We start from the raw sequence: 16,347 nt of genomic DNA on the forward strand, positions 1-16,347 counted from the left end.
GAGACTGAGAGAGATGAATATTTATAGGTAATTATACGTAGGATCTAGTTTCTATAGAAGGAGCATTTTTTGTTTTGCCTATAACTTTGGCGCCGCTTGACAAATAGTCACAACATTTTCAAAACTTATACTTTGCTAAATTCAGCTTCTGTCTTGAAAGTTTCGGGTTGATCTGTCATGCGGGGGCTGAGAAAAAGTGGGGGTCCCAAAACAAGTTTTCCCCATTCATTTTCTTATAGGACCTTTAGACACACCTAATGCCGGAACCACTGAACGGAAATACACCAAATTAGGCAAGAAGCTAGATTCCGTTCCGCAGATCACGCTTTTTGTGATTTGGTGCAAATCCATTCAGAAGTTTCAGAGAAATTTAAGGCAAAAAATATAGATAAATAGGGACGCGGATCTTCTGCGGATCCAACTGTCCTTGTGCTGATATCTGATTGGCTCAGAGCACTTCAGCAAGGAAGTGTTGGTAGCCATCTTGGGACTTGGCTTCAGCCGAGTCTCAGAAAAAAAAGACAAAAAAAAGAAAAGGGACCAGGGTAGAGTCTCTCTGACCCCTTAGCTCTGGTGCTGGGTTCCCTGAGGCCCCCAACCAGGGCTGAAAAGCATTAAAAAAAAAAAAAAAACAACTGAAAAATCTGCGGACCCATCCACTGAATTTTTCTAAGTATTTTAAAATAAAACGTGGTCTCCTGCACTTTTTAAAAATTATTTGTCCCTGGGTGGGCCAGGTCCTGGGGGCATCATGGAGGAGGGGAGTGCACGAGGGCCCCTAGTTGGCCTTTAATAAGCGCCAGGAACTGCCACCTCTCTGGGGCAAATGTCCAAATAAGAGCGGGGCACAGCCCTCCGCGCCTCGGGGACCACCACCTCCCCGGGGCTATCCATTTAATTAATGCAGGGGGCCCCCCGCACCTCGAGGACCACCACCCCCGGGGCTACACTTTATTTGGATTGGAGGCCCCCAGAGCACTGGGGACCACCACCCCCTAGGCCAAAAAGCAATTTATTTGTGGGGCTGCGCAGAACCCCCTGCTGTCCCGGGCAAAAAGCTATTTATTTGCGGTGGCTGCACAGAACACCCCGCAGACCCGGGGACCAACATTGCCCGGGGCAAATGATCAAAAAAAGAAAGGGGGTTGCTATATGGCCCTCAAGCCCTAGGGACCACCACCCCCCCCCCCCGGGGCTATGCCTATGCGTTCGTTGGAGGGGGATCGCGCATGCCCCCCGACCCTGCTGCCCAGGGCAAACCTTCAAAAAAGCAAAGAGGGTCCCTATGGGACCCCCGTGGCCCCGGTCCACCACCCCCCAGGGACAAAGTCCACATTAGAGGGGGGCCAAGCGGCCTCCCTCTTGGAGCCACTGATGGCCCTAGGGACTGCCACCTCCCAGGGCTGGCTCCTGCTATGTTATGTTATGCTATATTGCTGTGGCTTGGCAGGAGCGCTGCATTCAAGCCACAGCAAACACTGCTGTTTGACAGCAGGACCTTTAAAAAAGGTCCAGCTGTCAAACAGAAGAACTTTCATCTCTGTCCTCTGCATGTGTGCAGGGAAGAGAGATGAAATGCTTCAGCAAGCATGGAGCTGCTGTAAAAGCAGCTCAGTGCTTGCTGAAGCAATGGCACTGCAGGGGAAGCCTCAAAGCTTCCCCTGCAGTGTCAGGCAGCCATTGAAGGGCATTTTATTAAAAATTAAAATAAAAAAAATAAAAAATAAAATAAAACTGGAGGGACCATGGGGTAGCCCGTAAGGACTCCCACATGGTCCCAGAAAGCCCATAAATGGCTAAAATAAAATTTTGGAAAAAACAAAACCTGTAGCTCAGTGTGAAGGTCGCATACCTTCACACTGAGCTTTGTGGGTTCGAGTCCAGCTGGACTCATTACCGTTTTGTTTTTTTTCAATAAAAAAATATATAAAAAAAATATATATACACATTTTTTATTTTAATATGGATAGAAATATCTCATTCTAAGTATATCAGACATCAAAGCCTAAAAAACTCTATCTCTCTCCCTCTAACTTTCTCTCTTGTTCAATCAATTCTCCCACTCACACACCCACTCAGACACTCACGCACCCTCTCACAGGCCCACGCAGACAATCATGTACCCACCCACTCACGCACCCACTCACAGACCCACCCAAACCATTGTGCACTCACTGAGAGCCCCAGTCAGACCCTCACGCACCCACTTAGACAGTTATGCACCCACTCAGACTGGCACACACCCACTCACAGACCCACTGGCCCCCTCATACACCTACTCACAGATTCGCACACGCTGACGCACCCACTAAAACACTGATGTATGCACTCTCACACCCAGACAATCTGACAGCCACTCTCACCTCCACATATGCCCTTTCACACCTAGAGAGGCCGTGGACAACTCCTGCCACGCACAGCCAAAGGGCTATGCGCAGCATGGGGTTAGGTGGTTAGGGAGGTTGGCCACAGGGTCTGGCTGCAGGCCAGGTCTTGTGGTCAACCTACGCTGCACATTGGTGAAGGCCGTGCATGGTGTAAGGTTGGGTGGTTATACGGGGTTGGCCACAGGGCCCTAAGGTAACTATAACTTGTGCCCCCTTCATGCACAGTTTTTTCCATCAAACATTTTACTGCAAATATTACATTGATATTATAATCAAAGATGTCATAAGTACCATAATTTGTGGGTAATTACCAGTGCATGTCGAGGGCACAAGTTATAGTTACTTGAGATAGCTCTAACTGGTGAATTTCTAAAGTTTCGTGTGTTTAAAATGTGAGCCTGACTATAACGTCCCTGTAACCTTTGTTTTTTTCAGTGTATATATATATATATATATATATATATATATATATATAGGTTGCCACTGGGTAGTTCTATTTAGGATCACATTTCTATAGGAAAAGCATTTTTTATTTTCCTAATAAATTTCGCACTGTTTGATTAATTTTCAGAAAACTTTTGAGAATTAATGGTTCTTCTCCTTCAGCTCCTTATGCAAATTTTCAATGACATCGGTCAAGTGGGGGCCAAGAAAAAGAGAGTGACCCAAATCACAGTTTACCCATTCATTGTTCCATAGGAAAATTAGACACAGCTACAGCCCACATGGCTGAATGGAATTATACCAAATTTGCCAGAAAGCTAGATCTTGGGCAAGAAAGCATGCTTTTTGTGATTTGGTATATTCTGTAGTTTTTGAGAAATTAAGGCCCAAAAACTTTGTATATTTTAGGCTGTGGAGGCTCAGCAGAAGATCCGCAACGGAGTAGCGGATCCACATGCTCAATAATGAGTTATGATTGGCTGGCCACAACCTGAAGGAAAAATTGCAGCTGCCATCTTAGGACTCTGAGACTCGGGCCTGAGTCCTAACAAATACAACAACAAAAAATTAAGTGGGCAGAGAAGGGGAACCCTGACCCTCTGAGCCTTCTGAGGTGGTCTCAGAGGGGACACTCTCCGGGGTCAAATGTAAAAAATGTTTTTTTTGTTAGGGATCCATGGATCCGCGGATCCAAATCAAATCATTAACATTTATAAAGCGCGCTACTCACCCGTGCGGGTCTCAAGACGCTAGGGGAAAAAGGGGGGTTATCGCTGCTCGAACAGCCAGGTCTTTAGGAGTCTCCGGAAAGCGGAGTGGTCCTGGGTGGTCCTGAGGTTGGTGGGGAGGGAGTTCCAGGTCTTGGAAAGATCTCCCACCCGCCGTGGAGCGGCGGAATGCGAGGGACAGCAGCGAGTGCGAGGCCAGAGGAGCGGAGGAGGCGGGTGGGGACGTAGAAGCTGAGGCGTCTGTTGAGGTATTCCGGTCCCTTGTCGTGGAGGGCTTTGTGTGCGTGGGTGAGAAGTCGGAAGGTGATCCTTTTGCTGACTGGGAGCCAATGCAGGTGTCTCAGGTGTGCGGAGATGTGGCTGCTGCGGGGTACGTCGAGGATGAGGCGGGCCGAGGCGTTCTGAATGCGTTGCAGGCGATTTTGGAGTTTGGCTGTGGTCCCGGCGTAGAGGGTGTTGCCGTAGTCCAGGCGGCTCGTGACGAGGGCATGGGTCACGGTTTTTCTGGTGTCGGCGGGGATCCAGCGGAAGATCTTGCGGAGCATGCGGAGGGTGAGGAAGCAGGCGGAGGACACGGCGTTGACTTGCTTGGTCATGGTGAGAAGAGGGTCCAAGATGAAGCTGAGGTTGCGGGCGTGGTCTGTGGGGGTCGGTGCGGTGCCGAGGGCCGTGGGCCACCAGGAGTCGTCCCAGGCGGACGGGGTGTTGCCGAGGATGAGGACTTCCGTTTTTTCAGAGTTCAGCTTTAGGCGGCTGAGCCTCATCCAGTCTGCGACATCCTTCATACCCTCTTGTAGGTTGGTCTTGGTGCTGGTGGGGACCTTGATGAGGGAGAGTATAAGTTGGGTGTCGTCGGCGTAGGAGGTGATGATGATGTCGTGCTTGCGTACGATGTTGGCGAGGGGGCTCATGTAGACATTGAAGAGTGTCGGGCTGAGCGATGAGCCTTGAGGTACGCCGCAGATGATCTCGGTGGGTTCTGAGCGAAACGGAGGGAGTTAAACTCTTTGGGAACGGTTTGCGAGGAAGGAGGCGATCCAGTCCACGGCCTGGCCTGGATGTCACTCTGGATCCGGGATCCTGGATGACACCCAATTGCAGTGGTTGAAGTGGGCATGATCGAAGGTTCACGATTTGCTTATACTTTTTTAATATAAGGAAAACAGGTCCCCTACTTTATGTTAAAAGACAACCATCCTGGGATGGTTAATTCCTAGAGCTGAAATGCTTCAACTGAAATGTAAGCCAGAGAGCCTCCTATGCTGTGAAACCAAGAGATGGCAGACAGCTAAACAAGCCTTCTTGCCAGGGTGACTGCTTGCCTGAAAGAAATGTAAATGTGTGCAGACTGGTCAATCTGCAAATGTAAAGGGTGACTGGAAGCGGTATTAGCTTTAATTAATGGAATCACTTGACACTTCCTGATGACACAGATTTATCCTTTTTGGGTGGTATTGCAAGGGAGTTACCAGCTGAGCTGTGAAGTGTGTGCCTTTAATCGACAGTTATAACAAAAACTGCACTATGTACAATCTGGTCTAGGTTTAAAGTTTAAAATAATAAGTTAAATATTCACTGTTTTCAGCCACAGCCTGGCATCTCTTAGCACTAAAGATATGTAAGTCACTATTTTCCACTGCGTTAACCAGGAATCAATTCTGCAGCTTTCTTGTTACGTAAAGACCTCTGCAGTGCAGTAATTAATAAAGGTTTCATATGGTATGATAAGTGTATTTCCCACTGATTAACTTAACTTGCATTTATTTTTCATTTAAGCTGTATGTTATGTTATATGTATTTATCTAAAGGTGAAATACCAAAAACAGTTACAGAATATTTTGTTTTTTTAAGTCATGCCTTTGACCCAGCCCCCATGTTCATCCACCCGCCCCTATTGTGCACAGATTCACAGTTCCCATACTTTTATTACTGCACTTCAACTGCTGCCCAAGGGTGTCATGCTGGGCATTGCGGTGGATCTGCAGTGCTATGCAACCCCAAAAACAATTAAAAAGGAGGGTCAGCGTATGCAGGGGGTTTAGGGTAGGGCCAGGCTGCCAACGAGGGGTTGGCTGCAGACAAGGCCTTGCGGCCAACACCACGCTGCACACAGCTGAAGGCTGTGCTTGGTGAGCTGCTGGCTTTTCGTGGAGGTTGGACACAGGGCCTAGATGCAGACCAAGCCTTCGGACAACCAAACACAACGCACAGCCAAAGCCCGTGTGTGGCATGATGTTGGCTTTAAGTTTGATAATAAATATTTTATTTACGATAAAAAGGTCTAGAAACTCATTTAAAAAAAACAAAGGTAAAAATGATGCTATAGTTAGGGAATTGTAATTATATCCTACTTTACATTTACAAAAGCATACAAATTAACTAAATGTATGTTATATTTAGGTGAAAATGTCAGTTTTAAATGTACAAAACCACTGAAATTCACCAGTTATAGTTATCTCAAGTAACTATAACTCGTGCTTTAAGGTCAATATAATTGCCACCCTCACCATGCACTGCTAATTGCCCCCACACATTACATTACGCATCACTCATGACATCACTCCTTATTTCTTCTGTGCCATCACTGATATTTATAGCTATATTTCATGCCCTAAGGTAACTGTAACTCACGCCCTCACCATCAATAATTTTATTGCAGGTGTCACAGAGGTGTCATGACTTATGTAATATGTGGGGTAATTAGCAGTGCATGGCGAGGGAGTGAGTAACAGTTATCTTAGGGCACAAGTTATATTTTGTTGTAATAAGTATAACTATAACTGCTGAATTTCTATGGTTTTGTGTGTGTAAAATCTGAACCTGATTATAACATCCATCTAACCTTTATTTTTTTGTGAGTTTCAGTTTTTTTAACTTCCATTTCCTTACTATAAAATCCCTGTAACCTTTGCTTTTTCCATGAATTTCTAGAGTTTTTTAATGTATGGTAATATTTAGTTACCATACGTTAATCCAACCACCACTGTGCACAATCTGTGCATGGAGGGGGGTTGGCCGCAGGACCTGACCTACTGCCAGGCTCCCCCAGCCAACTGCCCTGCTTGCAGCCAACCCAACACTGTGTACAGCCTTTGGCAGTGCCCAGTGCGCTGTTGGTGTGTGAGTGGCTGTATGGGTGTGTGGTTGCATGCATGTGTAAGTAGGTGCATTATTGTATGAGTGGCTGTGTGAGTGCATGTGTGAGTAGCTGTGTGGGTCTGTGAGTGGTTTTGTGGGTGGGTGTGTGAGTGTCTGTATTGGTGTGTGAGTGGGTGTCTGAGTGGTTGTGTGGGTGTATACGTGTGTGCGAGTGGGTGTATGAGTGGCTCTGTTGGTCTGTGTGTGGGTGTGTGAGTGGTTTTGTGGGTCTGTGAGAGGCTGTATGGGTGTGTGAGTGTGACTGTGTGTGTAGTGGTTTTGTGGGTCTGTGAGTGTGTTTGGGAGTGGGTGTATGAGTGGCTGTGTGGGTCTGTGAGTAGGTGTGCAATTGGTTTTGTGGATCTGTGAGTGGTTGTGTGAGTGACTATGACAGAGTGGTTCTGTGGATGTGTGAGTGGGTGAATAGATGAGTGAGTGCGTGAGTGGGTCTCTGGGTGGGTGTATTTTTTTTAATTGGTGTCTGGATCAGCAAATGTGTCATGGACTCACATGGGGGCCTTTACATTAGTTTGTTCTGTTCATCTTCGACTACTGTGTTCTAACAAATTATCTACTTTTAATATGCTTGTTTAGTTCTCTATTCTTTACCAGCAGCATTTTGCTGTAGTTTGAGATCGGGATGTAAGGATCAGCTTGGGTCAATTATCTGTTAGTGTTTACTGGAGGATTCAACTTGTTTCTGTGATGTTTCAAGTTGACTCAGACACCTTGCAAGAGGGAGGCTCTTCTCAGAGGGGAAAGTATCCACCTATGACCAACGCTGAAGGGCCTTAACCAGGGGAAGTCCTTGTCAAAGTGGAAGAACAAAAACATAATTTGTATAAGACACAATAGCTTGGGGAGAGCCAAGGAAGACACAAAGCCTGGCTGAGGGCTCCATCTACACCTCAAGTCAGTCACTAGAACAAATGCTGTTGTATATAAGTCCTGCTGAGACCCCGGGATATCATTTCAGATGCCCCGGCAGTGCCACTGGTTGGGTTGACACTCATGCTCTGTGCACCGTCCATCTCTTGATGGCTGCATGAGCATTTTGTCTCCTTTGGGTGGGTGGACACCTGCAGGCAATGCAGTTTTAAATAGTTAAACATCCTCAACTGGCAATTGGAAGCAGATCCCGTAATGCCTCTATAGCCAGTGGGCCTAGTCTACAGCCTCCTTGTGTTTGTGCACTTGAGACTGTCACCTAATGTTGCTTCAACTAGTAAGCATGCTTGATTTTGTAGGAAGACACATTTTCTGCACTGAGGGCATAGAAATGATAGGGGCCAAAATATACATTGGGAGCTCACCATAGCTGTGTCACCATAACAAGATTTCTGTAACAGGAAATTATGGTTGTTTACTCACATTATAAAGTGTGTTAGAAAATAAACCATAATTTTTTTTCTAAAAAGCTCATGTGAGTGGTATTCTGATAACGATTCAAAACCTAAAAAACACTGAAAATCACCATTTATACTGGATTCTGCAACCATAATCTTTCTACTTCATGCTGTACTAATGACCTCACACATGATGTCACAGATGCTAACATGAAATGGAATCATCGACTACATCAGAATATCATCAGGCTGGATGAGCTGTATACAGAACAATATTGTTATGGACTGAGTGGAGCAATTCAAAATTAGAAGGAACCCATCAGACAGCATCCTTTGGAAATAGAACCCCATTTTTACATAGACTGCTACCCATTGCCTTTCTTTTTAAGGCTATAAAATGTGACTCCAGAGCTGGAAAAAGCCAGCATAGCCCTGTTTGTGAAAAGGGGTTGGGGGGGACCTGGGTCTGCCTACAGAAGGACTTTAATAAATTGTATGTGAGTACTGGATGATTCTGAAGGCATGTGACAGTCTAAGGGGAATGTTAGCCACTGGGGCGTATATCAACCAGAGAGCCTGCAGATTCTTATGTTATAATTAATGTTTGCAGGAGACCTGAGGTAAAATTATACATAGTAACCCAGGGATGCAACATACATTTACACATGCTGTTTAGACCACTGGGGCACAGTGGGTATGGCCCCTTCTAGAATATGGGTTGCTCAGAGGCACGTGTTATCACAAACACACATTCCCTTATTTGCATGCAGGTGTGTTTCAAAGATTATGAGGGAACCCTTCGACTTTGCACCCTTGCCACACTGCAGACACATGTGCATGGGCAAATAAGCCATGAAGAGACATACTGACTGATTGCCACATTTGAAATGGCATTGATTGCATGCCACATATAAGATTGCATTTATCAGTTTGCCAGAGGAGGGATTCCCTTTGGAGGAGGTTGCAGGGTTCAAGGGACACCATCATATTAGATCATATTTCTCTAGGCCCTGGGTGAGATGTGCTGTCGCATTTAAGATTCCGCTAAGAAGTGCCAATGTGGAGTCTGCCAGGCCATGGCACAGGGCATTACCACCATCCAGATGAAAGAGTACAAGGGTTTGAACAGCAGTTTTGAAGTTTTTTTCTGGAACAAACAGTTTGTCGTTCTTTAGAAGACAGAGCTGGTAACAGACTGTCATTTTTTCTGCCAATATGTTTTTTCAGGGTGAGGTTGGTGCCCATAGTAAATCAAAGTAACTTGGCATTTGGTGAAATTTGGGGTTCAAACTCATCAAGGTACACATCATTGAGCCAGGTTTGTACTGTTTCTTGTTTTTTATTCTTTCCAATTAACAGGAATTCTGTCTTGGGTGGGTTGAGACTCATGTAGATGGTGATCTTCCAGTGCTGGATGAACAGAAAGCAGTTTGTGAAGTCTTGAATGTCTGAATAAGAGGAAGCATTCAAGGTGAGTTGTGTATCATCGGCATATTGATGAATATTGACGCTATTATCGGAATAGAGTTCCAAGTTGTTTGAAGGTGCTGAGAAACAGTATAGAACCTTGGGGGACTACACATATCTTTTGTGACCTGGAGGAGCCAATGTAAACAAGCTGGTGTCTGTTGGAAAGGTAAGAGAACCAGTGAAGGATGTTGCTAGTGAATCCCATGGAGCATACGAGGGTGAGACGGTTGACTGTGTTGAAGGAAGGCTAAGAAGTCCAGCAATATCAGGAGGAAGGGTCATTATCTGTGGTCAGGAGGGCAGCATGTACAATGAGTAAGGTAGCCAGTCTACATGCTGCAGCAAGATCTGCAGCCAGACTGTTAGTTGTGCAAGAGATGGGTATCATTAATGTGACCTTGAAGATGAACACAGAATGCTTTTTCAATGATCCTGCTGATGAACAGTAGGTGAGAGATGGGCCGGTAGTTGGCAAGGTCATTATGGTCCAGTGTAGGCTGCTTTAGGAGTGGGAGGTTATGTCCTATCTTATGAGCTTCTGGAAAGATGTCTTAAGCAAGGGATACACTGACAATGGTGATTTGGAGTAAGAGAGAGTCCCCAGTGAGAGATATGATGAAAGATGAGGGTAAGACATCATCTTTATAAGAAGTGGTTTTGAAGGAGTTGAGTAGGTCATCGAGATCTGGGAGAGACAGGGCTTGAAGGCTGACCATGGCCGAGTTCATGGGAAAGGATGGGTGTAAGAGACAAAGCAGGCTTGGTGTTGTAGATGTACTTTCGGATTTTATGTATTTTTCACTGAAGAAAAGGTTGATGCCATTGCATTTTTCTATGGAGTGAAGAACAGGTGGGTCTGATAGGAAGTTGATGCAATGCTCGATTGTTTTAAACAGTGTTCTGCTTCTATTTCTCTGTTCCACACCTAGGTACACGTTAATGATATCCCATTTTTGAGGGCATTCCAATAATTGCAGAAATGTTACCAAATGCCTCTGTCATCCTTTTCCTGCCCAAACAGCCCAGCTGGTGAAATGGCATTCATTTTCCTTTCTTGCTTTAGGGCCAAAGGCACTCTTGCTATGCCACTGGCAGTAACAATGATACTTCTGGTTATTCTTCTGTTTTACCAGTCAGTTTTTAAATGTGGTGGAAACTGCTGTTGATAATGTTAATTTCTGTTGTATTTAACAGCAACTTCTTGATCGGGCACCTGATATTTTAGGATATACATGACAAGAACAGAAATATATAAAAATGCCCCGCAGGAGTTTGCATATCAGTTGCCACTCTTACAGACTGGCACTACCTCCTTTCTATTTCATTAGGCACATTAGTTTACAAGTATGTCTCTCGGCTGTATTGATGCTTTGATAATAGCAACACTGAGTATATGATGTTGCTCCTCACTGAAAAGCATGCACCCAGGGTACAGAGATGCTGTAATTGGCGTCTTAGAAGACACCGCCAGCCCATCTCTAGAGAGATTGGCTGCATTCCTTTGTTTAGTCACAGGACAGACGTGTTTTTCATGGTGGTGGTGTTCGAATTAGCATCACGTGACTAACCATGGTTGGCCATTCTGCGCCCATTGCTGGAGACTAGAAATACTTCCAACCCTGTATGGATTATCCTTACACCCCCCTCACTATACCTGGTGCAAATGTGTGTTTTCTGAATAAATGAATCTTTAGTTGGTCAGTTCACACTTTCACCTTCAGTTTCACTGGCTGCCTGAACCACTCAAGTGACATTACCCCCAACATACGACAAGTAGTGGCTACCTAGAGGAGACGTGGTCAGGAAGCTGGATGGTTACGCGCTTCCAGGCCGAGCTGTTGACCGAGTTGTAGATGGTGGCCTCGTGGAACTGGAATGGGGAGCAGCCAATACTGTTTGAAGAGGATGGAAGACACTGCGTCTGGACAAGATGCCACGAGTCGGTCCTGCAAAAAGCATATGTGACTTGCTTCAACAAACAAAATTAATGGCAACGTAAGAGTTAATACTAACCAACAAGCACTGGTTGCTGTTTTTCGTATTTATAAAAACATTACCAGTACAATCATAAAGTGAAGAAACAAACAAAATCCTATGTATCCAAAAGGAAATGTGCCTCCAAGCCAGAGAGCGACCCTGAATTTACCAAACAGCACAGTTTTAGCTTTCGACATGATAGCAGGGTTTTAATGGAGAGGCCAGCTACACTGTACAAAACAATCTCAGAACTGTGGTAGTCTCACGCCCAAATGGAAGCAGGGACAAACTGAAAGGCGTTTTAGAATAAAACTGCCATTTGACATGCAGCTACTAAAAAATTAAATATGATGCTACTTATGGAACTAATCACAATGAAGTTTATCTTTAATTTGTTTCTGTGAAGTACACAAATGTTGGACAAAACATCCTTCTTCCAAGTCGTGTCAACCAAGTCTAGCTCCAGACCAGTGAAAAGGAATGTAATTTTCGAAGGAGCCCTCCGAGAGGGACATGGCACGAAAGACTATATATTAAATTATGGCTTACAACTCGTAAGCAACACAGACACTTCGGCTCCTTGCCATGTGAACTATCTGTACATTGTGGACAGCAGCGAGAGTGATGTACTAGAGGAGATGACCGCGCTTTCACTTTGCTGCTTGTTCCTGCACCAGTACATGTAATTATAACACTTGGGTTAGGAAAATATTTAATTGGTTACAAATACACACATTTTCATGGTATATTCTATCCCATCAAATACAGTTTTGCAGCATGTTCTCTACACAAACGTTCCCATGGTATATTTTCTATGCACAAACTTTCCCATGGTATAATCTCTACCACCACACACATCTCCATGGTTTATTCCCAACCATTATATTTCATAACATTTACATTTTCCCATGATTCTTGTGCTCACTGAGAGTAAAGCTACCTGGACTCCTTTGTGTACTCAAGCATTACCGAATGAAGATCACCGCACGAATTGGCCTCACATCCAACCACAATCTGAAAATCAATGACACAGACAATTAAAGAAATATTTGGTCTTTTTTAACACTTTGAGAACTACACATAATTTGAGAAGCTTAAAAATAAAGACAGCCTGACAAAACCTCTAATAAAACTTGGAAAAATACTGCAAAAAACACATGTGGGGGATTATTCTCTTGAAAAAATATTTTGTGATAGATTCTTTTGGAGAAGTTTTGTTTATAGCAGAGAAAGCTTTGCAGACAATTGCAATTATTATATCAACCACTGCCAGACTCTCGGGGTACTACACCAACCCATCATTTTTCACCCACTGTACCACTCCAGACAGAAGCCTGCTTATGCAAATCACTAATGACCCTGCCCTTCTTTGGAAAAGTCTATTCTGATCTGCCAAACAAGGGTCCTGTCTAGAAGGAAACACAAGCAATCCCAGACCAGTTTTGGCTACTAAGGCCTAGTCATCTAAGTACAATAGGAGACGTGGGCCCTGTGCTCACTGTGCCATTGGACTTGAACTGCACCCAACTGATGAAGAGAACTGATGAGGCCTTGTTGGAGCAGGACCAAGGCTGATTTGCATCTGGCTGGTTCCTGTTTGAGGTGGAATGTGGGTGAAAAAACAATGGGCTGGATTGCAGATCAGGGTTATTACCACTGGCTGAAATTAACATTGTTGTTTTTGCAGTAGATTCCCTACATTTAACTGCTATGCCCAGAAATGTAGCTCATGCTTGCTGTGCCATAAAACGCAAGTTTTGCACTGGAAAGTAAATCTCAAATTAACACTTTGCACCAGTTCACTTCTGGTGTTTTTGGAATAGCACAAAGTGTTGATATACCTGGCCCTGTGTTAAAAAAAATACGTTGTTTTACTTTCTTACTGCTTCTCATACAATTAACTGAAATTCCTATTCAAGCTGACACTTATCAGGCAAAGTTCAGTAAAAATTCCAGACAGCGAGGGATGAATGTTCAACTAGTAGAAGGAAAAAATAACTAGGAACCCCATTATGAGTGGCCAATTGATCTAGAGAGGTCTGGTAATAGGAGTACAAATGCAGTGACAAGTTTGGAAAGGGTAGGATGACAGTCTTATTGGCGGGTAGCCCTGGGCACTGTGGAGCTTAGGCTTACAGCTCCCAGAGCTACCTTTAGCAGTGACACTTCAGCATGTCGCAGATGGGGAGGACATGTGGCATGCCAGGTTTCTGAGGTCAGGCATAGGATTTCCCCACCCCTGACAATCCCTATGATGGCTTGTGCAGGTGTCTTAATGGCCATGCTTCAGTCACCATACATGTATCACTAACTCAAAGGTTGCTGCTTGACCTGAGGACTGGCATTTTTTATGACACCAGCAGTGAATAATGTTGATTTTTTTACTGTTGATATTATAAAACAGGTCAGAAACTAGGAGGGCAAAGCCAATACACACATTAGGGGAAGTCACCACTGATATATTTGCATTCAGGCCTTTTGGTTTAAATCATTTGTAATCAAAGAAATATAATTGATCACAGATTTAGTACGAGGAAGCTCCCATAGACCCAAAGCTCCACACATTTAAACTCCCTTCTGCCTCTTCTCCACTGACAGCTAGATCAGAAGAAGTACACACCAACACAAGAACACCTGCTCCGTTCTGGTGAAGACCTCTAATGACTTATGGAATGCTTTACATATCTATTCGCTCTGAAAATACTCAAGGATCTACTTGCTTCCCTTCTCCTTTATCCTTATAAGAGATCTAATATGCTGTTGCAACCCAATAGAAGCTATACAATTTGTCTGAAAGCCAAATATAGATCTTTGCACTTATGACTTGGTCTTTGCACAAAAAGCAGTCTTGCCCTTGAATAGTGCTTGGGGTGTTTGTTGCTCAACTTCAGGAGTCCTTTGGTAGGTGGGGCTGAGCACTGGCATTTTCTGCAGGGCTCTGGGCTGAAGGAAGAGAAGTACGCTCCCATTTCCACACCTGAACCAGCCCTGAGCATGGTTGGCATTTGGGGAGGATTAAAACAATGGAACCCAAGATCAAAGAAAGCACCTTGGATACCAATTGTAACAGTGGATGGAGTGTGGGCAATTACATGCTGCATTATCCATTGCTTTCAGTCCAGGGAAGGAGAAGGAGTGAGGGAGTCCTTCCTCAATGACTATTATGGTCCACAGAAGAATAAGACTGACCGTCAATGTACTGCTGCATTCACCAGTCAGTGCTGTGGCAAAGTGCTTTCTATTTCCATGAACCACGATGGAAATAATAGAAGAACTGTTTGACTTGGTTGCCATCAGGAAATAAGTGTGCCTGAATGGGAGAGCAGCTAAACTTGTGGAACAGCAGGCAGACAGATTGCACTGTAGACTCTACATGACTCACTAAATGTTTGATGCCAGTGCCAGAAGGGTAGTGCTTAAGTGCTTACATCTGGCTTTTAAGTATCAATGATAGGAAGACCAAGGAGAAGGGACTAACGCAGGAGCAACTAGGAGCACGAGTAGCAGATATGGCTTCAATTTAATTTGTATTTTGTTTGCAATTGTGTACTATCCTGCAGTCTCCTTCCTTTTTGAGTGGGCATGTAATTCTTGTAGTTGATGTTGATATGTTGCTCCTCCCCTCCGTTGCTCTCCCTTCTCCAGGGAATTTCTATGTTTTTTTTTTAACGTAAAGTAATTTTCATTACTATATGTTAATCCACCGCCGTGCAATGTCTGAGCACAGTCCCTACAGCCAACCACCCAACCTAATGCTGCACACAGCGTTTGCCCTTTCCCAGATGTGGAGCTTTAACTGGGGCACCTGCTATGCTTATATTTGTGTGTGCTTCCTGTTGAGATTTAAATGATCTGAAATGAGCATCTAGGCCAGAACGGCCTAGCCTTATAATAATTCCGCCCCGGGGCCCAATGCCTGGGGCCCTGCCTTTTATTTTAATTTTTTTATTTTGGTAGAGGGTGGCCATGGGGCTCCCGTCTCCTGACCGATTTTGGCCCGGGGACAACTTCCCCAGAGCCCGGCCTTCTATTATTTATTTTAATTTTGAGGGAAGGGGGCTGTGTGGCCACCCTCACCCGGCTGTTTTCCGCCCCAGCGATCTCATCCTCCAGGGCCAGGCTTAACCATATAATTTTATTTTAAGGGGAGGAGGGCCGCACAGCACCCCACCCCGGCCGATTTAGGCCCCGGGGACCTCATCCCCTGGGAACCAGGCCTTTTATTAATATTAATTTTTATGGAGGAGGCTGACCATGCGCCACCCCAAGGACGATTTCAGTGCTTCGGACCCCATCCCCCAGGGCCCGGCCATCAATCTGGGATGCCCTGCAGGGTATCTAGTGTGCGCTGGGGACCACGGGGGGAGCCCCAACAGCCTCAGCCAGCTCCCCGCCCCCTGTAGGAGCCGGCACTGCTTTTTGCACACAGGGATCTTCTAAAGATGGAGATTACTGTCTGCAAAAGCAATTGTTTCCTCTGTTGCCCGCAGGCAACCTAACCGAAACAGGGAAAACTGAGAAGACCTCAGCTTTCAGCAAGTGAGAGCTGTTTGACAGCCCTCACTTACTGCAAGCGGGGTGTTTACTCCGAATTGGCGGCAGCTGTCAAAGCAAACAGCTATGTCCCAGGGGTGGGCACCCCGGAACACAGCAGGAGCTGGCCCTGGGGGATGGCGATCGTTAGCTCCTCGAGGGGGGGACCGCGTGGACCCCCTTCAATGTACTCTAGCCCCAGGGAGGTGGTGGTCCCTGGGACTATGGGGGGGTGCGTGGCACCCTTGATTTCATTTTCTTTAAAGTCCCAAGGGGTTGGCGGTCCCTGGGGTTTCGGGGGAGGGGCTGCATTCAATTTCATTA

General features: G+C 45.3%; 1 protein-coding gene across 1 annotated transcript in view; it reads right to left on the minus strand.

Annotated features, from left to right (window-relative positions):
* The window catches only part of RELN (reelin), a 1,304,886-nt gene that overhangs the window by 41,973 nt on the left and 1,246,566 nt on the right, over positions 1-16,347 (minus strand). The window contains exons 58-59 of the mRNA XM_069229640.1: positions 12,431-12,504; positions 11,298-11,459 (exon numbers count right to left, since the gene is read on the minus strand). Of these exons, the coding sequence (XP_069085741.1) occupies positions 11,298-11,459; positions 12,431-12,504 (236 nt within the window). The remainder of the gene's footprint in view (positions 1-11,297; positions 11,460-12,430; positions 12,505-16,347) is intronic.

The sequence above is a fragment of the Pleurodeles waltl genome, chromosome 4_1 (assembly GCF_031143425.1).
Source record: "Pleurodeles waltl isolate 20211129_DDA chromosome 4_1, aPleWal1.hap1.20221129, whole genome shotgun sequence".
In the NCBI taxonomy this organism is placed as follows: Eukaryota; Metazoa; Chordata; class Amphibia; order Caudata; family Salamandridae; genus Pleurodeles; species Pleurodeles waltl.